This window comes from Podarcis filfolensis (genome assembly GCF_964270895.1).
Source record: "Podarcis filfolensis genome assembly, chromosome: 7".
Lineage (NCBI taxonomy): Eukaryota > Metazoa > Chordata > Lepidosauria > Squamata > Lacertidae > Podarcis > Podarcis filfolensis.
In genome coordinates this window covers 39,578,878-39,603,077 of record NC_139603.1, presented here as the reverse complement: position 1 = coordinate 39,603,077, position 24,200 = coordinate 39,578,878, and the positions used below count along the sequence as shown (strand labels likewise).

Below are 24,200 nucleotides of genomic sequence, written 5' to 3'. Positions count from 1 at the left end.
AAATTGCTTTATGTTAGGTTTTTCTTTTCTTTTCCTTTTTGAAAGGCTGTATTTGTGATTTGAATATATAGCTATTTGTATTAGCACTTACATGTAATTGCATTGCTGGATGATATAGTATGTTCTCCATAATAATTTTTCTCTTAATCTTATAGAAAACATAGCTAGGTTACATAGGTAAATTAAGGCAAATTATCAGACTGAACAGAAAGAGTGTATCTGGATTTTGTTTAATCAATGTGAAGGATGGATGGAAATTATTTTGAAATGCGACGTGTGTTCAGTAGGTCTTTCAGCTGCAGGATAAATTGCTTGTAAAATGTATGGTGCAACTATAAATCACCATAATGCTTCCTTAGGGTGATTTCAGATGCTTCATTTTACCCAAAAGAATATTGCATCTTCAAGATCCACATCAATATGGCTTGTTAAAGGTTAAATCAGTTTTTAAATTATGTTTGAAACAACCTGGGTATGTCTCCATCATAGTACATGACGAGAGAATCAAATTATTGGGTGATTCCAATGTAGAGAAAAATGTTAAAAGAGATTTTGGAGATGCTTCCAACACAATAAAAAAATGGTCCAGTTTATTAAAAAAAAATGGCACCTGACTAAGTATAATTTGAGCATGGAAACACTGCCAGTAGATTAATGGAAGATTTTATTCCACATAAACAGCTGTCTACAGTGGTACCTCGGGTTACAGACGCTTCAGGTTATGCGATTTTGGGTTGCGCAACACGCCGAACCCGGAAGTACCAGAATGGGTTACTTCTGGATTTCAGCGCTCATGCATGTGCAGAAGCGCTAAATTGTGCTTTGCACATGCGCAGAAGCACTGAATCGCGACCTGTGCGTGTGCAGACACGACGCTGTGGGTTGAAAATGTGCCTCCCTCACGGATCACGATCACAACCCGAGGTTCCACTGTATTTCTTTTCTGTCCTGTTCTCAGAGATTATTGTTTTCTTAGATTTATTTATTTTCAAGTTTATATCAGATTATATTATATATATATATATATATATATATATATATATATATATATATATCTCATATTATTATATTTAGATCAGAAGTTTCCAATGTGCTGTATTCAAACTGTTATTGGGGTTCAACTCACATCAACTTCAGCTAGCATGGCCAATGTTAGACATCAGGAGGGCACTACATTGGTTACGCTGACCTAGATTAATAGAGTCCTTAGTGCCTGAGATAACTGCTTGAACAGTTAAAGTAGTGGGGGGGGGGGCTTAATCTCACACTGATTACATCCAAAAAGCTGCAGGAAGACCATAGCAGCTTCTTGAGTGTCTGGAGTCCCACCTTCCTTCCTACTTAGGGGTGCCGGATGCAAAATGGTTGCCAGGGGCAGATTCTTGCATCTTGTGTAGAAGAGATCTTCTACACATCTAGTTGTGTAGAAGAGATGATTGTAGCGTTTGTAGTTTAAATGGACAGGACAGAAGCCCTATCCTCTTTTGCATCATGTCCACCCACTGTAGCCCTTTATGCCCCACTTACCTAGAAAGCTGAGTGCCCCTCTGCAGAAACTGTCAAGGCAACAGGTAGATATGCAGTAAGAAGGTTAACATGGAACTTTGGATTGTGGCCCTTCAGCACAAAAGCAGGAGTGGGGAACTGGTGGCCCTCCAGACAGTAGTGGAGGGTGTGATGAGTTGCAGACACTTCCCTGACCTCCTGGCAGATGAGCCACTGCTGGTCACTAGCAGGGGAGGGGCGAGGTGGGGGCAAGGTCACTACAGTGCAAATGCACCAGTCAGTTAAATCCAGCACTTTTGCTGGTCCATTGTCACTGTGCCACCATTCCCAGTGTTTCACCCCTCCATCTTTAGTAACTCACCTGCCAGGAGGTCAGGTAAGCATCTCTACCCTACCATGCCCTATACTTCTGCCTTTGGGTGTTGCTGGACTACAACTTTCATAATCCCTGACCCTTGACCATGGTAACTGGGGCTGATAGTAGGAATTTGGAATCTATCAACATTTGGAAGGCCACAGTTTTCCCATGCTTGCGTTAAATATTATTTTACTACCATGAGCAGCAATAGGCTTCAGTGTGAATTATAGAACTTTTTAGAAAGCCATCAAATCGGGCTTGCTAACTCCTGAAGCTGAGAAACTAAGGAATGAAACTGAATCAATAGGGGGTGCAAAAGGTCCACCATCTTGAAGCCTTGGCTGTTTTGTAATGTGATAATTTAAAAGCAGTTTTCTCCTCCACTTGGCAAATAGAATGTAAACATACAACCCTACAATCATGCATTGAAAGTCTGTGTACAGTGTTCAGATAAGTACCCACACCTGCTGCAAATGTAAACATACATCCACACCTGCTTAATTAAGTATGTAGAAAGAAGAGAAGTTAGATTTGTTCTTCCATACAGCTCCTGAAACTATGTATTTCTTTTATTTTTAAAAAAATCCAACAAGTTAGAATGTAAACAGAACTGTATCAACTTTGAAACAAAAGAAGGGCATGGAAGAGACTCATTCAAGCATCTTTTCTCTGTGTCTTATTTAAAGCACAACTTGATTTAGTTCAGCCTTTTTGTTTTATGGAGCTGTATGCTGGCGATTGTATGGAAAACCAATATGCTTCCTCCTCTGCAAAATTAAAAGAAGAGAGGGGAAACCTCTTTCCAGCTTGGTAGATATAGATGTGACCACGAGATGTGTGGGTAATACATGACCTGTGCTTAAGGTTGTATCCATGTACGTTGTCCTCAGAGTTGACCCATTAAAATTAATAGCCCTAAATTAGTCGTATCCATTAACTTAATGTCTATTCTGAGTAGACCTAACATTAGATAACAACCCATTTTTAAAAAAAAAAAATAATCATGTAATTTAGATTGTTTAATAATAGTAAAAGCAACAGAAATATAAAAGGGTTGAACTCTATCTTCTTCATAAAGATAAAATCATTCACATTTGGTGTTTCCCCCCCTGAAGGATGTTTGCTGAAAATGTTTTCCCAATACACCATGCCTCTTTACAGTGGCTTGTTCTGTCACAAAAAAAATGGGCAGGAAATGAATGCGTTTGCCTGGCTTGCCAGCCCATCATTAGTGTGGCCGAATGCAAAAGTGGACAAGGTTCCTGCTCCTTTAAGAATTGTTCAAAAAAAGGGGGGTGGAATTGACACCAATTTCCATCAAAGTGTCCTTCTCAAATCAGGTAGCCTTCAGATATTTTGGGCTATGACTCTCATCCTTCTTAATCCTTGGTCACACTGGTTGGGGCTTATGGGAGTTGTCCAAGAAATCTGGAGGACACCAGATTGAAGAAGGCTGAGCAGTAACACAAGGTATCATCTGGCAGAGGTGTTTACCTGTCCTCCCAGCTGGTGAGTTACTGCTTCTTACTGGGAGGGGGTGAGGTGGTGCCATGCTAGCTTCCAGGCTGGTAGATCACTGATGCTTACGGGGGAGGAGGAGAGGAAGAGGGGTGATGTGGCAGGGAGGTCTGTGTAGTGAAAATGCACCTGCAGAACCAATATGCCGCTCCTGCTGATGTGTTTGCACTGTGATGACCCAACCACCTGGTCACCTCTTTCCCTCTCATAAGCATCACCGACCCATCTTCCAGCAACCTAGTGTAGCAGGTCCATCCCAATGGGCAATCCGCATGTTCCCAAGACTCTGGTTGAGGGGTTGTTGCAAAAACCAACAATTGTTTCAATAAGACAAGGGCCATTTCTCCAGGGAATCTCTAACACCTCCATAATCTTTCCTGTGTTTTTTATGTATCTGCAGCTCAGAAACACCCTAGTTTTTCCTCCACCTGCTTGTTCTTTGTTAGAATTCTTGCTCAGCTGCAAGTCAGATTTCTGCTGACTTCAAGATTGTCACCCTTTTTTCCACATGGAAGTTTGTTGCCCAGAATAAGTGTGTGTGTAGGGGGGAGGAAAGTACTTTCACCAGCTGTTGGATAGGAGGAAAGATTTGCAAGAGTCAGACCAATCTCCCTAATGACTGTCAAAGCTCCATATGTTAGGAAGAAGATTGTAGTGAAGTGTTGCTTCCTTTAAATAATAAACAAGCAAACTCAACTTCAAATCATGAAGACCAAGCATACCCCACTGTCACATTCACATCCTTTGCAGCAAAGGGGCAACGAACAGCAGTAATACAATGCGGTTTCAAGTACCATTAAAACGTTGCGTTTGATGGAAGCACGGTACCATCCTTTGAAATGTAAACCAAATATCTTCTGTGAAACCTTGAAACACATGTGGGAATTAGCAAAGACTCTTTCTGCTTCCTGCAAAGTTAGGATGTCATTGAGGCAAATTAAGAGATGAAAGCTCGTGTTTTTACGTCAGATCTTCTGGTTCAGAATGCCCCAAAGCAGCTGCCCTTTGGAGACTTCAAATTAAATTAGAAGAAATAATTGCTATAATCCCTTTACCTAAAACAATTTTTGCCATTTACATAGGGTTTTGAACACAGTTTGTATAATCTATTACCACTGCCACCCCTGCTGGTTTCTTCTGTCATAATCCAATCAACTACTAGAAAAGCATGCTAATGAGTCTTTAAAAATCCCATTTGGAATGAACATCAGGGGCTCCAGCTTTCCCTGCCTAGTTGTGGAATCTAAATTCGCAAAGTTCTCAAAAGCAATCTAGATGAAGCAAGGCGATACACTGGATTGTGGTTTTTGCTTTCCTGTGATGGAAATTCTTTTCTTCACTATGTGGAAAAACTTTATTATAGTAGAATGGAATGAGAAATCCCTGATAACATATATAACATGACCCCCACTAAATCAGTTCCGGGTATGTTCACAGTATCTTTCCATCGCATAGAAGTAACACCCTATTGGCCTGATCCTGAATTTGCTTCAATTGGAAGTTCAATGAGGCTTAGTCAGTGCACACAAGACTACAGACTAAGGGTGTGTATACATTGTTGCTACATCGTTATTTCCTCAGATTGGAACAAAGCTATTTTGGCAGTAGACACATCAAAAATGAGAAATGTTCACGGCAAATGACAGGATAGATATGGATTGTTATTGCAAGCGTCATGTATACAATGCTTCCTAAACCAGCAAAGTGACCATTAACGTTAAAAATCTGGCAATGGAAAATTTCTCTGGTGCCTACCTTCCTTTGATGCTCTAAGCATGTGCTTATTTTGCTTAATGGTTAATCTAACCCAGGTATTTATGCAGTCCAAAAAAGAGAGAGCGAAAAGTAAAAATATTCACCCACTTTAACTCTCCAATTGGCTCTCCAATTATGGAATCTGATTTCATGTGAGCTCATGCAAGCCCCTCCCTTGTTAAATTTAAATGAGTCTTAAACATTCCACTTTTCACCATGGCCTTTGGAGCTGAGTCTAAGGTATTGGGTGCTGTTCTTTGGAGCTGGGTGGGTTACTTAGGTGGTATGCTGGCGTGTATCTTCCTGAGGTGGAATTGGATATTTTAATGGTTTTAACTAGTTTTACTGTTAGATTTTATGGATTTCTATTTGTACATGGCCTCGAGCCACTTTGAGAAGCAAATCTTGTTTACAAAGCAAGCTAAAAGCTTTTAAAAATAAATATATATATTTAAAAATACACTGATTTTACAAGTTTTTACAATGAAGATTCCAGTACTGATAAGAGGATTTTGGAACTTCATGCTTTTATAGCTAAGTGCATTTCTGGACTAATACTTTATGCTGGCCCATCTTAGACAGCTAGGCCCCAAATTGAAGCATTTGACATCTGTTCTTATGTTGTATTTTGCAATAAAATACAGTAGTTTCACTCCTGGCACTTTTGATTGGCTTTCCCAATCTGTTCTTTTCAAAGGGGGCCATCCACATTCATTAAAATCAATGTGGATTTTGCTATTGTGAGTCAATGAGGCAAAACAGAAGAATGGGCCCAGCAAATCATCATTCCTTCCATAAAATTGTGCTTGAAAAAATACTCATTATTTTCTCTTTGTCTCTGTTGTAGTGTTGGTTTATGCTGAACTGTGACATTAGAATGGGTGATTCCTTGTGACAGTTTCAGCCTATAATTGCCTATAACAATTGGAGTTTTCTGTTTGCCTATGCTAAGCTTTGCAGTGGTGGTATGAATTTAAGTGTTCTACACTTGTGAGAGCTCCTTGTGTGTTTTAAAACCCTGGAAAACAAGGTTTAAACCTCCTCATGTTCATAGTGTCTTCCACCTTCAGAAATTCAGGCTCCAGGTTGTGGAGGGTGACGACAGATGCAATGCAGGGAAGGAGCTAGAGCCTTTGAGCAGGATTCAACTAAGCTGTTGTGCTACAGAAGGCACCATAAGAACTCCCGCTAGCACAATGGGACTTCCCCCTTCTCTCACCTCCTCCCCACATAATTTCACAGGTCAGGTTGGGAGAGTGGGCACAACCCCCCAGAACAGAGCACAGGGTGAAGAGAGGGGAGATCGTTCCACTAGGCAAGCAGAAAGACATGTGCTGATGGAGCAATCTCCTTAGCGTGATGTTGCATTCTTTCCTGTTTCCCTAATCATCCCGCTCATGTGCTAAGATAAAGAGTCACAATCCAGTGAGTTTATTTAGCAGCATATTTTTATGTTTTAAGCCAGGGGTGAGTAACCTCAGGCACAGGAACAAAGTTGGTCCTCCAGGCCTCTCTCTTTCATCCTAGCGATTCTCTCCTGACCATATGCTCACCTACTGGCTACATCCTCCATGAATGATTTTGCCTGGCTGGAATGTGTTCTTGAATTGTGACTGTGCCTCTTGCTTGCTTGTCAGGGAGGAGTACAGAGAATGTGTGTGGTGGGTATGTGTGCCTAAAACCTCTGGCTTTTATAGGGCTGGAATTTAATTACTGGGCAAAGGTGAGCATCACAGCCATTGCTCTGTTTACTTTTGCATCTGGACCTGTTTACCACTGAGATGTAGCAAACCTGTTTTTGCCTATAAGAGAATGTGCCCTTCAGGGCTAAAAAATTGTTTCCTTACCCCTGTATTAGGCCATCTAGAGACTATCGTTCAGATGATGCTTGCAGATGATATCCTAATTTTTCAGTGATGAGCCAACTTCTATTTTTCAGTTTGGGATACATAATGATGTACATCAGACTGAAGTAACAAGAATCACAGAAGGTTTAGAGGAAGACCCTGGACCCAAATCTCAGAACTCTATGAAGATCTGGGACTTACAAGCAGAGGTATGTTTAGATATTTCTGAAGTGTGTGTTTACACAACGAAAGTTTATAGATCCTTTAGAATTATGTTAAATATGCTTTCCTAAATATATGCAGAACACATGGGACCCTGGATGTAAGTAGTATTTATATCGGGGTGAAGGTTTCTATGGGAGTCTATTAGGAGTCTGAAAAAACATATTGCAAGAGCACATTCAGTACATCTTGGTTGGAAAACTATTGGTTGAATAGTTTTTAAAAGCTATTTTCATAAATTCAGTTATTTTTGTCTTTGGGAATCTGGAGAAAATGAAGAGTTAGAATAAATGTTTACCGTATTTTTTGCTCTATAAGACGCACCAGACCACAAGACACACCTAGTTTTTGGAGGAGGAAAACAAGAAAAAAAATATTCTGAATCTCGGAAGCCAGAACAGCAAGAGGGATCGCTGTGCAGTGAAAGCAGCAGTCCCTCTTGCTGTTCTGGCTTCTGCGATAGCTGCGCAGCCTGCATTCACTCCATAAGACGCACACACATTTCCCCTTACTTTTTAGGAGGGAAAAAGTGAGTCTTATACAGCAAAAAATACAGTATATTAAGGGAGGGAAAGGAGAACGACAAATTCTGTCTTTGAATAAAGGTAAAGGTAAAGGTAAAGGTACCCCTGCCCATACGGGCCAGTCGTGTCCGACTCTAGGGTTGCGCGCTCATCTCACTTAAGAGGCCGGGAGCCAGCGCTGTCCGAAGACACTTCTGGGTCACGTGGCCAGTGTGACGAAGCTGCAGGTGGCGAGCCAGCACCAGTGCCGCACATGGAAACGCCGTTTACCTTCCCGCTATAAAGCGGTACCTATTTATCTACTTGCACTTAGGGGTGCTTTCGAACTGCTAGGTGGGCAGGAGCTGGGACCAAATGACGGGAGCTCACCCCGCCGCGGGGATTCGAACCGCTGACCTTACGATCGGCAAGCCCTAGGCACTGAGGTTTTACCCGCAGCGCCACCCGCATCTTTGAATAGTTTGCTACGAAACGGGTTTTAAAAAGGTAGAGTGGAGAATGATTTATACATACATGACTGAAGGGCCATGTACAAGTTCTTTGGATGAATCAATTTGAGAGACCCATTTTCCCTCCTTAGTTTCTTTGTGTAAACTTTAAAATGACTATTTGAGAGTAGAGAAGTTCAGGTAGGACTCTTAGTTTTGTGAGTTTAAGATTAGGTGTGAGTTCTTGAATACACTCATATAGAAAATGTTTCCCCCTCCTACAAAATAGAGTTCTGCACAAGCATGTTATTGAAAAGTTTGTCATTTAGGACACCATGGTCTCCTAATCATTAAAGATACAGTTTCCACTATGGAATTTCTAAAAGACAAATTTACCGTACTTTCCCATGTATAACATTATGCTTTCTTACTTAAAAACTATGGTATGTTAAAAATTTGGGCTCATCTTATACATGGATAGGTGGCTTTTGCGATACGTGCATTTTCTAGCACCCCCCTAAAAAAAGCTGGATAACTCTGGGCCGCCACCCCCCCAAAAAAATGGTAATATCTTTTGCCACAAATCCTTATCTCTCTCTAGTGTATCTTCATAGAAAATTTAAAAGTGTTTCCTCTCCCTCACTTTTTCACTAATGTGAAAAAGCACCCAACCACAGCACGCTGTGTATAAACCCCACACAGGGAGGCAGCAAGGTGTGATTTTCATCAGAATGACAGTATGGAGAAAAGGGAGGTTTAATATGTTTCCCTTGCCTCCAACTGATCCTGATGTAAAATTACACCCTCTGCACTGCTGCATGGAGAAAGAAGACAGAAAAAACTCTCACTGTTGCCACAGAAAACAGTTTCTGAAGAAAGGTGTTTTTTTGCCAGTCCCCCCTGTAGATCACTTGTACTTTCTGAACAAGAATGGGAGACCATTTGAAGCAGCATGGGAGTTGGTGTCTAGTTCAGTAGGGATGGGATAATAGGTAAGACTTTGCCCTTCTGTAAGCTGGAGCCTACAATGAAATAGTAGCATTCATTTACAGCAGGGACGTCCAGCTCCCAATAGACTACGATCTACTCACAGTATAAAAAAAAACTGGCAGTGATCTACCCATTGTCAGACCAAATTTGTTGAGCTTTATTTGGGAGGGGGAGATCGCTGAGGGGCCAGAGATCTACCAGGAGCACCCCGCGATCTGCAAGTAGATTGCGATCTACCTGTTGGACATGCCTGATTTACAGGATCGCAACTGGGCATCCCAGACAGTATATTTTCAACAGCAGCTGTCTTCAGACATTTTAACATGATGAAACCATTGTATTAGTTTACTGCCAAAAGCTTGCTTGCGTGTTTATGAACCTGGAAATGGGAAACTGGTAATAGGCTGGTGGAAAAGTCTTAAGGGAGACAAAACATGAGATAAAATGAGTAGTGTGGATGATCTGATCTGCTTATCAAGGGCATAATGGTATTAAAATACTCTCTGGATGTCATTTGCTCTATGCAACCTGTCGTCAATGTATAGTCAGGATACCTCAGAAACTATTGTTTCATACTGCAAACCATATATGACTGTTCTGCTCTCATTTAAAACCTGTGCAATTGTAGCATAGCTCTTTTGAACACTAATAGTCTTGTATTGATTTTATTTTGTCCTTGTTGAGCTCTTTAAATTTAAAACAGCTGTTTTGCCAGTAGTTGTTCAGGATAGCCTGAGGCACCGCTCTGTTGTCTTTAACAAGGATTCATGACCCCCTGGTGTAGGAAGTCTTTAGGTCATTTTTGGGTTGCTTGTTTATGAAGAAAAAGAGGGTGAGCATTAAAAATGGACTTTTCAGTAGAGATTATCTTTTTCTTTTTTAAAAAAATAATTTTTATTAACCGGCCAATCAAATCAAATCGCATCACATAAATTCCGAATTACAAAGCCGAATTTTAAATTTTGTTGAGGGGACCCATATTTCAAGATCCGAAGGGGGATTCTGATCATCTTGCTACTGCGTTAATGTCCAAATCAGTCCAAACAAAGTTCATAATTCTATCCAGTCTTATCTTGCTGTTTCCACATCACATCTTGTTCATATATTTTCTCTTTTTTCTTTATGATCTCTTTAAGTCTCCTTAAGCCGATAAACACCAATAATAATCCTGTGTGAATTTTTCCATTCTTCCAATCCTCAAATCGAGATGGTTTCCATATATCATTGCCTTCATAGATAACATTGCTCTTTCCATCATTAATTACAGAACTGTCGTTCTTAAGTCCCTCTGAGGAGTTTCACCCACAATATAAAAACAGCTCTATTTCTCTATTTCTCCTCCCAGACTTAAGTCCTCCGACAGAACTTCCCAATATGGCGACGGTATTTTTAACTGCGTCATTCCAAAGCCCTTATACATTCCACACTCTTCTTAAAACATGCTTTGGTTCGAAAGTTTATCTCCACACAGCCTTAAATCCACAGCTTAAGTCCTTAAAATGACATTTCTGACTTGTGGGGGGGGGAATTCTTGTTTAATCACATAAAGGAAAGAAAGGAAAGTTTTTTCACCTCCCCCATCAGTCCCTTTGCCATACCGAGTCTTGGCGTATCTTCTCATGATTTATACTTGTTCCTCCGACTCGTCTTGTTTTATCAGAGATCTCTTCTGTTAGCAGTCTTTACTCCCCCTCCTTCCTTGAAATATGTGCATTCGCTTCATCCAAATTGTTTGTTTTGAAGTTCTTGCAGCTAGTGGCGCGGATCAGAGACGGCGTCCAGGAGCGCCGAAATCCCACAGGAGGGCATTGTGCCTAGTGCCCCCATCCCCACAAATTTGGGGGTGGTATAGGGCACAGCAGGCAAGGGCAGTCCCCCCCCACAATCCTGGGGGGGTAGGGAGGCTATTTACTCCCATCACAGCCTCCAAATTACCTCGTGTGGGTCGGAGAGATGTTATTGTCAGCCATCTTCTGATGCACCCCTAGTGGCCCCTTCAGTAGAGATTATCAGAGTAAATTTTCCCCCAGAAACATAGTAAATTGATAATAACTAACCTCCTCTGCTGTGAATAGGCTTCTGTATGATGTAAAGTAGTAAAAAGAACACACACACACACACACACACACACACACAATAAGAGAATTGTTCCCACAAGTGGTTATGGTTCAAAGCATGCATGACAATTGCAGAGTCATTTGTTTAAAAACTGCCCTAATTATGTATAAAGCAAGAGACAGTTATAGAACAAAAGGGTCACAGGGATGAGGAGAATGGAACCTTTCCTTTGGGGAATGGTCATAGCTCAGTGATAGAGCATCTGCTTCGTTTGCAAGAGGGTTCTAGGCAACTTCAGGCAGAGCTGAGAGGGGCCTGAGTCTAAAACTTTGGAGAGCCATTGACAATCAAGGTAGGCATTACTGAGCTAGATGAACCAATAGTCAAACTCACTAAGAGGCAGTTTTCTATGTTTCTCCCACCACCTTCTGTTCCTAGGTTGTGTTCACACAGCAATTTATTTGGGGCATCCCCAAACTCGGCCCTCGAGATGTTTTTAGGACTACAATTCCCATCATCCCTGACCACTGGTCCTGTTAGCTAGGGATGATGGGAGTTGTAGTCCCAAAACATCTGGCGGGCCAAGTTTGGGGTGCCTGCCCTAACTCTTAATTTCCACATTATATTTGAGCTTTCACACAATGTAAATCTCACTTCTGGGAATCTAGAGGAAGTTGAGAGCTCATTTCCGTGTTAATTGCTTCCAGGAAAAAAAAAAATTCATTTGCAATCCATTAACCCAGAAAACTGCGGGGGTAAAGTGACAAAATAAGGGGAGTAGACCAGCATACAGTTCTTTCCTGCCTATTTTATGGGAGAAAGAACACAGGGGAAAGAAGCACACACATATGGAAAGGGTGAGAGAATAGCAACATCGCCCAATGACATTTGTTGTGTGTCACAGCACACTCAGGGTTGTGAATGAAATTTAGCATGATGTGCTAGTATATTTCCAGAAAGCAACCACTACTGCAGGTTGAAATGAAAGCAAGATGAAGATGCTAATGCAATATTCCCCACTTCTGAATGAAATCTTAGTCTCTCCCAACTCCCCCCAGGCATTATTCCCCTCAGATATTAGGAGTGAGCTTGCCTGGGGGGAAAGTACTTGGAAATATAAAAAGGTAAGCAAGCTGCTGTGTATTAATCACAACAGTTCTATTAAATCATTATTAGCAGGCATCGTTTTACAGTCTGAAGAACCATGCCTCAGCTACAGTAATAAGTAAAATGTCCACTCTCCAATCAAAAAATGAAGAAAAGCCTTAATCTAATAGATAAGTACAGGCTTCCTCAACCTCGGCCCTCCAGATGTTTTGAGACTACAGTTCCCATCATCCCTGACCACTGGTCCTGCTATCTAGGGATCATGGGAGTTGTAGGCCAAAAACATCTGGAGGGCCGAGGTTGAGGAAGCCTGGATAAGTAGAACATGTCTTTGGAACATTTTGAAATGTTCCCAAACATATAGTCTTGGAAAGAGTTCTGTATCATATCAAAGCTTGCACACAATACTAGGCCAATCTTTGTGTTTTCTGTGTGTTTTCTTCTGTGGGGACTACACAAAGATATAGTCCCCGCGTTATTTTAGGTATTTACATTATTGCAATGCCAGAGTTTACATCTTCTATACTTTTGTGCTGACAGTATGAACAATGAAAAATGCAAGTTAGTCTAAGAAATCAATAAACCTGGCTTCAGATACTGCTTCTTTTCTTCTGCATGACCCATCAGATGATACCAAGTTACGAAAAGACAATATGTATGTCTCTCTGTATTGTTATGAGTTTGTGGGTTCAAGACACCTATAATTTATGGATTTAATAGGTCTTAGAATTTATTTAATGCTTGTAGAGTTAAACTGGAAGTCAGACTCTTGTTAGGAGATCACCTGACAGATATGACATTGTTGTTTAGTCGTTTAGTCGTGTCCGACTCTTCGTGACCCCATGGACCTGAGCACGCCAGGCACTCCTGTCTTCCACTGCCTCCCGCAGTTTGATCAGACTCATGTTAGTAGCTTCGAGAACACTGTCCAACCATCTTGTCCTCTGTCATCCCCTTCTCCTTGTGCCCTCAATCTTTCCCAACATCAGGGTCTTTTCCAGGGAGTCTTCTCTTCTCATGAGGTGGCCAAAGTATTGGAGCCTCAGCTTCACAATCTGTCCTTCCAGGGAGCACTCAGGGCTAATTTCTTTAAGAATGGATGCGTTTGATCTTCTTGCAGTCCATGGGACTCTCAAGAGTCTTCTCCAGCACCATAATTCAAAAGCATCAATTCTTTGGCAATCAGCCTTCTTTATGGTCCAGCTCTCACTTCCATACATCACTACTGGGAAAACCATGGCTTTAACTATACGGACCTTTGTTGGCAAGGTGATGTCTCTGCTTTGACATTAACAGAGAATATGACATTAACAGAGAACAAAGACAAGGAGATGGGCCATCAGCAAAGCAGAGACTCTGCGCAAATGGGTAGAGCTCCATCCTGAGCTCTGAGATTGGTAGTTAGTAGACAAGGCCAGAGATTTTGTTAGGAGGAAGTTTTAGTATTTCAGCTTTCTGTGGCATGATCAAGGCGGAAAGGTATTGGTCTGTTAAAAGCAAGTGAGAGAGTGGGGCCAGAGCACAATGTGGACTACCTGCTTTGAACTGGGAGACTGCAGCAGTGGGAGAGATGGGATTCTCTTGCAGTGTAATGCTTTGAAGCCCTTCACTGTAGGCTCAGGTTGTATATATGTACCGGTATAAGCAAACCACATATCATAAAGACATGTAACATTATATAAGGAGCAGGGAGCTCCATGCATGAATCCCAGCAGAATCCTGGCAGCTGTTTTGTATGGCATTGCTGTTTGACATCTCAAGCATATTAAGAACCCTGGATTAATTTGCCTGCATAATAGTTGCATGGGCCCACAAGTTTATTTTGCCTACAGCTGTGTGTCTTTTCCAGGAAAAGGGTTCTTGTCTTCACAGATTCCGCCATCCTCCTCTCCCGTTTTCCAGATGGAAATACCACAGCCTGAAAGTACATCAGTATGGGAAAGAAGAAAAAACCTTGAAATAGAAAATCAAGAACTGGGTATAGACAACAGAAGATTAAAGGCCAAGATGAAGGATCTTCAAGGTCTTCTGGACAGAAAAAGTAAATGGCCTGCAATTCATCTGTGTGGAGATCTCAAGATACCATACAGTGAACTGCTGGGGGGAAATAAGGTATGATACTTAGTTACTTAGTTCAAGCATTTCGGCAGGGGGTAGTTTGAGCTGTAGCAAATACTTCTCCCGCATTTCATTCTCATCCCTGACTTCCACATTTTAGGTGGGGCTGTCTCATGGGGAAAGTGCCTATACAGAGACCTGCACCCAAGCTAGAAACCTGCACATTCTACAGAGTTCTGCACCTAATGTGTGAATATTTCAGTGGAGCCTAAAAGCTGCATAATTTTGGAGGCGGAGCCAGTGGTGGGACCCTTTTCTACACATGATGCCACCTGACACAATTCATAGCAGAAGGGAGCTTTAATTGAATTTATTATCAGCATTCTTTTCTGCATAAAATATCAATTACCCGGTCACGATTTCTGCATTAAACATGTTATTAATTATATTTATACTTCACACAATAATAGTACAAATAAGCATCAAAGGAATATTATTATAGCTATAAAAAAGCACTTATTTTTCAATGAATATTTGAAGATAATTGCTTTAGCAGTCTGCCAAAAGTCAGGGGGTTTTGCAGTGGGTCAGCCAAACAGAATTTTATAGGATGCATCCACATTGGCTGTTTGTGCATGATCTGCTATGGTTATATGTGATATTCATGATTTCAGACAATAGCTTGCATTGTAAATCGCCAGAATATTAATGAAAGCATATCTTATAGACTGCTATATATGGATAATCGTAACACTATTAAGAAGCAATAGAGTTAAAGTGGATCAGGACACTGATCAAATAAATTCCTCTCGTGTGTTTAGAGTTTGTTTTGAATTGCTTCTTTTTGGTAGCCCAGACCAGGACCACATCTTATGGGAAAAAATAATATAAAACAACAAGATAATGTAGCATGAACAGAAGATCATTTATCTTCATTGGATGTGTTGCCAGTGCTTAATTTGTAAAATGAGTGGTATCAGTGCTCAACAGTGCCAGATGCTATCACAGGAGCTTTGGGCTGACTGTCAATACAATACTGGGGGGTGGAATTCTGCATTTACATAGAGGCATTTATCCCTCTCGCCAAATGCAAAGGATGGCATGCAAGTCTAAGAGTTTGAGGATCCAGTTGTTGCTGTTGGAATGGATTGTGGGGTTTAAGTCAGGCTGGCTTTAAAGGTACACCAGAAAAAAAACAGAATGCCCAGCCCTCAACATCCCAAAGTACAAAGACTGTACAATTTACTCATTAGTCAAAGAAGTCTTTAGGTTTCCATTTTCCAGGCAGGCTAGAAGCCACCAAAGATATAGAGCTGGGATAGGTGGATAGCCAGTGTTGTGCCCTCCGGGTGTTAATGTCTATAACCCCCATTATTCTTAGCCAATAGTTGTGCTCCATGGAGCTGATGGAAGTTGAGGTCCAGCAACATTTGAGGGGCAGCACATTGGGTACCCCTGTTGTAGGCATAAGAGAAAGGGAAGGGGGACAGATAAGGAACTAAGGCTAAAGAAAGGGGGAACCAGCCTGAACAGGAGACACCACAGAACAAAAAGGATGTGAGATTTGGAAAAATCCATCCCAAGTTAAAATCAAGAAGCCAAAGGAAATAGTTTGGGGGTAGCATTTACAAGTCAAGCATTTATTTATTTTTTAAGTTCTTACTAACTTTGCATTCACTGGTCTAGAGGAGCAGCAATTATTCTCAATGTGTGTAGTAATTCCATGCATTATTGCTCACTTGGGCAGCTGCCTCAAGGCCAAACTAAATGAGACACCATTCAAGCAATTAGCTTTTTAAATAACGGCATGAATGGGAGCTTTCCCCTTTATGCACATAGCAGGTATTGGGGCTTGATCCAGACTGAGAACCAGGGAAAGGATAAAAGGTAAAAGGTCCCTATCCTGTGTCAGGGTCCCAATCTAGATCAGCACCCTTGTGCTTGCTATTTACATTAAAACAACAACAACATCATCATCAACAACAACATTGGTAATTGTGTGACTGGTGTCTTATCAAGTTTGGTCCTCAATTAATACTTTAGCTGGTCCAACCTACATTTGATTTCAAATTCCCACTTGGATGCCAACAATCAAGTGATTGACAAGAGAACTATTTACAAAGGAAAGGAAAAGAGAGAGTCAGTCATGGGAGCTCCATTCATACGAATACAGTTCTAAACCAGCTTTTTCAACACCACTGCTTTCTGCACAAGAACCAGCCTATGGACATTGCAGGAGGCTGGACTAGATGATCCTCAGGGTCTCTTCCAACTCTACAATTCTATGATTCCATATCAGAGTTGCTACCTCTGAGATATATACCTCAGATAATAGGCTCCCACCCTTAAATAAGTAACTTGTGTGACTGTGCCTCCCTAGCTTTAGCAGTGTTTCTTGTTGTCATTGAAAGAAAAATAGCCAAAGTGTGTAAAGAAAAATAGAGAAGTGTGTAGCCTTCTCTTTCTGATCATGAGCACAATGCCTTGGGGATAAATGTTGAGACAAGATTATATCTGAATTTGGACCAACTGTGTATTTCTCTGTTCCATGGAGAGACTCCAGTTACATGAAACTTTTAGACTATACTAAAACCAAAATACGGGTTTTATTTCACCAGGCTTTTGTGTTGACCCCTTTACTGTGATAGAATAACGCATTATTACTTTTCCACCTTTCCATCTACAGTTTCTATGACTGGTATATATCATATTTCCCTTTAGCCCTACTGCCAAGTTTTTTAGACAGCTGCCTTGATTGCATGAAAGATGTGTATCAAATCTAATCTTCACTGTACTTGAAACTTTTAAAAAACAACCTACAGTTTTTTTTCAAATATATTATGAATGACTGTAGGAAATGTGGTTTTACTGTATTTTATTAGAGATATAAAACATAGGAATCAAAATGCTTTACGTGGCCTATGCAAGTTTTATATACTTCAACTTTTAACTACTCATATGACAGGCTGAAAGCAGGGAAATATATCATTCACATGGAAATTCATATCTATGTTTTAAAAAACATTTCCCTAAAACTATATTTGCGATCATAGCAGCTCATAGCTTATCTTTAAATACACACATGGGTTACAAGCTTTCCCATGTCAAGAATAGCAAATTGATGACTACCATCATTTGATCTGGATTAAATAGATGGTTGGAAGGTGTGTGGGGGGGGAGAGATTCAGACTAGAAGCATTAGATGTATTTTAATTTCCAGCGATATAGTGAGTTTATCTGGCTAAGTTTCCAATGACCTAACTAATCGGCTTACAAACTGATACCGTATGCTGTTACAGAGAGAAAAGAGAAAAGGGATGCAGTGGTAGCAGGGGGAGAAACAAGCAGAGTAAGGAGGTCCATTTGCTTTCAGATACGAAGTGGAGCCTATGCAGGTTCATCAGAGTCACTGGGTCATCAGCCCCATCAGTTATACCTGTTCTCCACCCGCTGCATTCACTTGCAAACACTTCCCACCTCCCTAAAATGGGACAATTTCATTTAGCCTAATGTATAGCATGAGATCATTCATTCTTAGCCAGCAGACCTGTCCATAGTGAGGAATTAACACTTTATTGTCAAAAGTACACTTACAAGTTAGGAAAGGGCATATCTATCAATCCCAGGTCTCTTAGCTACTCCTAGGTGTGCACCCAATACAGCAACAGCGAGGCCCCGCCTCTAGTCTCTGCTTATGTATCTCCCCCACCTGGGCTGCATGCAAGCAGGGAACAACTCTGCCTGCCATCTTTACCGGGGGCGGGGCGGAGGGGTTTCTGTACATCCCCAGTATGGAAGAGACTGCAACCCACATCTAGTGGAGCTGTGGGCATGCGTTAGCAGAGTTCCTCAAGAAGCGAGACTGTGTAGGTATGCAGCATCAAGAATTTTTCTTTATTTACAGCAAATAAAAAAAATGGCTAGTGTGAACAGTGTCTCACACATGCATCTTCTCTGTTTGAGAGCAGAGAACAAAAAGCAGAAGAACAAAAGCACAAAGAACGGAAGTTCTCTGGTCTGAGTTTCTGTTCCCACACTTTCAGCAGTATGGAATGTAAATAAGATTCACATGATCCAGCAATGAGAGAATGAATTACTGTATTTTTTGCTCTATAAGACTCACTTTTTCCCTCCTAAAAAGTAAGGGGAAATGTGTGTGCGTCTTATGGAGCGAATGCAGGCTGTGCAGCTATCCCAGAAGCCAGAACAGCAAGAGGGATTGCTGCTTTCACTGTGTAGCGATCCCTCTTGCTGTTCTGGCTTCTGAGATTCAGAATATTTTTTTTCTTGTTTTCCTCCTCCAAAAACTAGGTGCGTCTTGTGGTCTGGTGCGTCTTATAGAGCGAAAAATACGGTAGTACTGTACTGACATCCTCCCCCATTTCATAACATCATTGCTACAGACTTCAGGAGAGTTGCAGCTTATTTACAAATACACTCAGTTGTTCCTTGTTAACAACTTTTGACAACAAATCAGCAGGAATTTCCTTTCCTGGCATATAGGACACATTTATGAGCTCCCTGTGGATACAATCCCTTGCATGACATAACTTGATCTGCAAGTATTTGGTTCTTTGCTTACACACTTCAGAATTAAGCAAAGCTAAGCATGATTTGTTGTCCTGATAAGCCTGTATAGGACATGACACAGTATGAAATGTAAATAAGGATCACATGATCCAGCAATGAGAGAACAAATTACTGACAAGGGGTGCGGGGCACCCGGGCGCCGAATTCTGGGGGGTGCTATGTGGGAGAGCAGGGAGAGCTCTCTGGAAAGTCTCGCTCACCAAAGCCAGGAAGAGGGGGAGTGACAGGAAAGAGGGAGAGACAGACAGAAAGAGAACATGCCTATCTAGTGACGGGAGCACGCACAGGCTCCAGAACCTTCCCAAGAAGAACTCGTAAATGCGCATTCGCAAGGGCCCTCCTAGCTCCTCTAGAAATAAGGTTGCTCCCACAATGAAAGGCTGCCCAAGATGGCTCTCCCACGCATGTGCACAATGCCCGCCCGTCTCATCTTTCAAACACCTCCCTATGACCGTAAGTGCATGTGTGGAGTATTTACACCAACTCTCAATGTGTGGAGACAGGAGAAGGAAGGGTGGAAGCCCTTGACACTACACCAGTCTAACCAGTCTCTTCCTCCTCCTGCACCTGTTCTTCACTCTCCAGTCCTGCAGCTTCTCCTGCCTCTGACTCTCATCTCCTGGCTATTGCAGGCTCTCCCAGTTCACCAGTCCTTCCAAGCGCTCATCTCCTGGAGCCCACTCACCTGATTTGGATATAGGAACAGTTCATTTGCAAGTAATCATGCTAGACACATTTTGTACTTCATACGGCCTGCTTTACAGTTTTGTCATGGCTGCATGCTTTCCTGGGACCAGAATGTTTCATGTTTTCTGTTTGACTTCTAAAAGCCATTTGTGTCCTGCTTCAATGTTAGTGGTTAAGCTGGTTATCGAAAACTATAGTGTGATCATTTTTAGCAGCTGAACTGAACTTTCCAAGGTGTCTATTTCATGAACTTCTGATGAAATTCCATTTTATGATGGCCCCATCTCATTTACATTTAAATCTAACCACTTTCAGACATTCTTCTGAAATGTGTGAATAGAATAGTTTAATTTCAAAAGTGGGGATTGAAGGTGAGATTGTAGAAAGTTTATACGGGCAACTTATATTCTAGTGATTGGGACACGGATATTTAAAAGGAGACCAGAGGCATTGTGATAATCAATTAATTCTGTCTGAAATGGAAACGTTAAATCTATGCTTATCACTCATGTTTTGACATTTCTTTGAAATGCAAGCACCATTGCATATATTTATATCTATGACTTCTGAATATAGATAAATCAGTCTTGATTCAAAATACTGTTAGAAATTGTTGTTCAGTTTTTCCTGTTTATTTCATATATCCAGCATTAGAGGGGCATTTAATATTTTAGAAGTGCAATCCTAACCTCTGATCCATGGCACTGGAGATGCTTAGGAAGAGGAAAGCATATCCCTCCACTCGCATAGTGTGGGGGCTCTTCTACCACAGATGTCCTGGTTTGGTCATATGTATGCCATTCATAATGAGGAAAAAGAAATAATGATCACTTTATATTCTGAAGAGGAACGGGGGAGGACTCTAGCCTTTCCTGATCTGAATCCTAAGGATTGCTTTTCTAATGAGTGGTTATAAATACAGTACCGTAGCTTTTCTAATGAGTGGTTATAAATACAGTACCGTAAATAAAGCACATTGCATGGCAATATGACCTGAAATTAGGTTGTGCCACCACAGTAGAAAAGTTGGTTTGTTAATGTATATATACATTTGCCTTCATTGGTTTAATCAAAACTGCAGATCACATATCCAGTACACATTTAATATTAATATTGTACTTTAAAAAAAAATGCTTCACAGGTGCATTATAGCCCTATTTGCTAATGTTCGGAAAATGCTCCCATAGGATAAGAAAATACATTACCACTCCCTGAAGGCAACTTTGAAAATAGTGGATGCATGAGTAACTTCTTGTGCAAAATACATGACTCTTGTATATATCTCCCTACAGATCACTATGTATCTGTGTCTGCAGATACATGTGTATCTGTGTCTGCAGATGTATCTGTGTCTGCAGATACATGTCCACGTCTGCAGCCTCCCCAATCAGCTCCAGAGAATTGGGGGATAATCAAGGACATTGTGGAAAGTAGTGTGGGGCACTGCAAGGGCAGAGCCCTGAGGCACCCCACAAGTAAGAGCCCAGGGGTCTGAACACTCATTCCCCCTCCCCACTTTCTGGACACGGTCTAGGAGGAAGGAGCAGAACCACTGTATAATAGTGCCCCCAGCTCCCAGCTCCTCTAGATGGTCCAGAAGGATGTCATGGTCAAGAGCCCATCACCCAGCCCTTCCCAGCTCGCTTTTATGAGCCAGGATGGGCAAGGATCAAGGAGACAGGTGGTCGGTTTCACTCATCCAAGCAGCCTATCCACATCCTTGGAGGTAACAGATTGGAACTGATCCCACACAAGTTAACTAGACAGGACTCTAACACTTTCCCGCCCCGGCCCTGCTCCCATGGTGGTGTCTACCTCTTTCCGAATCTGAGCAACTTTATCTGCAAAAAAACTTTGCAAAATCATTGCAGGAGATCTTGGGGTCCTCACCTGGCATCGGTGGTGGAGGTGGTTCTGTAAGATTGCAAACCACCTGAAAGAGTCTCCTGCTGCTGTTTTCTGCAGATGCAATAGAGGTGGTGAAGAAGGTCCTCTTCGCCGTCACTATTGCCACTTGGTAGGCTCGATGTTGAGCTCTAACCCGTGTTTGGTCAGATTCAGAATGAGTTTTCTGCTGCTGGTGCTCTTGCCATCTCAGCGATTGTTTCATCTCCCTCAGCTCTGGGGAAAACCATGGGGCTGTCTGGGCTCCATGCAATTGGAGAGGGTGCTTCGGAGCCAGACATTCAATGTCCTTGGTTGACTCCACATTCCAGCGGACCACCAGGGAATCAGCTGAGAGGCTGTCAACATGGGATAAAACATCCCCTACCACTTTTTGGAGACCATTTGGATCCATTAAGTGGCAGGGGTGGACCATATGAATCGGTCCCACCTCCCTGTGGAACAGAAGGGTTGTGACTTTGTCTTCACATGAGTGTGTAAACTGATGACTTACATCTCAGAAAATGCTTTTGCAATTTTACCTCAAAATATGCTTCATTTTAACAGAGGAAAATACCAACCAATGGGGGTAGTGCAGCTGATGTTAAGTTTAACTTTACATTGCCAAGATAACTATGAGTAATTAGATAGATCTAAACTTTACAGCAGATACTAAGAATGACTAAGCCAAGGCCTTGATTGGCAAGGGCAGAGGAGTAAAGTAAGCTGTTCTGCTTTGTACTGTGGGTAGTTATACAAGCTGTGAAATGCATAAAGAAAGCAGGAGTAATAACATTTTATGGGATTTGAGGAGGAAGAAAACAAATGGGTAGATTTATTATTATACAGTAGTGCAATATCTCATGAAAGATGAACTTGATGAATTGCTTCACAAATCACGAAGAGTGTTAATAATGATGACAGAATGTGAATATTTAGTGTTTGTAGAAAGCTGGAGATTTGTTATTTATAATATCAGCAAATTCAAAATTGGGAGAGTTCAGCATCTAGTCTCCCCTTCAACCTGAAAGTTGTTCAGAGTTCAAGCCCAGTTCATACTGAGCTCACCTGCAGCCAGATATATCTGCCAGTCCCCCCACTATCCAAGGAAATTTCCCCATGTGAGGAAAAGGGGCAGAAACCAGCAGTGGGGAGGACTCTCTGGCGACCGTGTTTCATCCTTAAGGCCTGAATACTCCTGAGCATGGATCTATTTCTGTGGAGGGCTTCAACAGCAAATAATAGGTACAGTCAAACCTCGTTCTGTGTCTGCCTCCGTTTGCGTCTGCTTCAGCCAACGTCTGCGGCAAACCCGGAAGTACCGGAATGGGTTACTTCCAGGTTCGCCACTCGCACATGCTCAGAAGTGCTAAATCACGCTTTGCGCATGCACAGACGCAGCACTTTGATGTGCGTCATTTTCGGGTTGTGGCGGGGCCTCCGAAACAGATCCCCGCTGTAAGCCGAGGTTCCACTGTATAACAGAAATGAGTGGGAAGACATTCAAACAGGTTTTCCCCCTCCTGTATCTTGCCTTTACTGTTGCATTGATTTGATGTTCTATAGAAATCATTTTGTCAGGTTCTCCTGAAAAGCAGCCTATGAAATCTATAAACAAACAAACAATACTTTAAAACTATTTCTCAGCTGGAAAGGGGGAATCATGTTCCATAGGAGAATATTTGCCAGTGCATGCAATTTATTTTGCAATATGCAGGTCAGGAAAACAGATAAAGAAGAAACTCTTGAAGCTGATTTTTTCTGGCCTTATATTGTACATAACTAACACTAACTTCAATAGACTTGCACTTGGGTATTTCTGGAAAGGCTTATGTTGAAAACCCGTGTGTTGTAGTGGTCAGAGGGTTCCCTACTCAGCCATGAAGCTCACTGGGTGACCAAGAGATAGTCACTGCCTCTCAGTATAACCCAGGGCAGTCCAACCTCTCAGTACAAGTGGGCCACAAGAGTACTTTGACACAGAACCCGGGAACCACACACTTAATTGAATTTTGCAATATTGTTAACATTATTTCATACAGACAAGTAATATATTTAATTAAATATATATAATCAAATACACAATTAATACTATTAATTAATATATTAAGCAGATCATAGCCATTCTTTTTTAAAAAAAGAAGTGACCAAAAAGATCCAAAAACAAGGAGGCTGCAGAGCGTAAGGGGAGTTGCTGGGTGGAGGCAGAAAAGAGAAGGGTGAGGGAGAAAACAAGAGAGTTTTTACTGGCTTTTGGTGGAACAACGAGGGCTGGGAGAGAGAGGGAAAGAGCATGTAAATGAGCATCTCTTATAAAGGGACACAAAAGCAATTGTGTCAATTCATGAGTTTGGAAACTTATTTGTTTGTTACTGTAGTAATACCAAGCCTACAAGTCCATATACCTTTTTCAGTCTGAGAGACTTTGCCTCCAATGGCAGACAGAATCTTAACAATATTCTATTGAGCCATCAACTTAACCACCAATAGGTTTCCCTGACCAGCAATCTCATAGACTCCTCATGTGTTAGTTTCCTTTCACAGGGTGATGGGTGAAATCTTTGTCTTTTAAGGATAAAAGACAAGTTGCCTGGTATTTTGATCAAAAAAAAAAGCTCTGCAGTCATCTTGTGTTAGATTTCTGAAATTTATGGCAAGCACAGCAGAA

At 41.5% G+C, this 24,200-nt stretch overlaps 1 protein-coding gene across 2 annotated transcripts in view; it reads left to right on the top strand.

Moving 5' to 3' along the window:
* The window catches only part of CCDC102B (coiled-coil domain containing 102B), an 89,699-nt gene that overhangs the window by 19,703 nt on the left and 45,796 nt on the right, over positions 1–24,200 (top strand). The window contains exons 5-6 of one of the 2 annotated variants that reach the window (XM_083622620.1): positions 7,077–7,193; positions 14,216–14,425. In XM_083622620.1, the coding sequence (XP_083478746.1) occupies positions 7,077–7,193; positions 14,216–14,425 (327 nt within the window). The remainder of the gene's footprint in view (positions 1–7,076; positions 7,194–14,215; positions 14,426–24,200) is intronic. The other variant, XM_083622621.1, reaches the window with a different exon arrangement.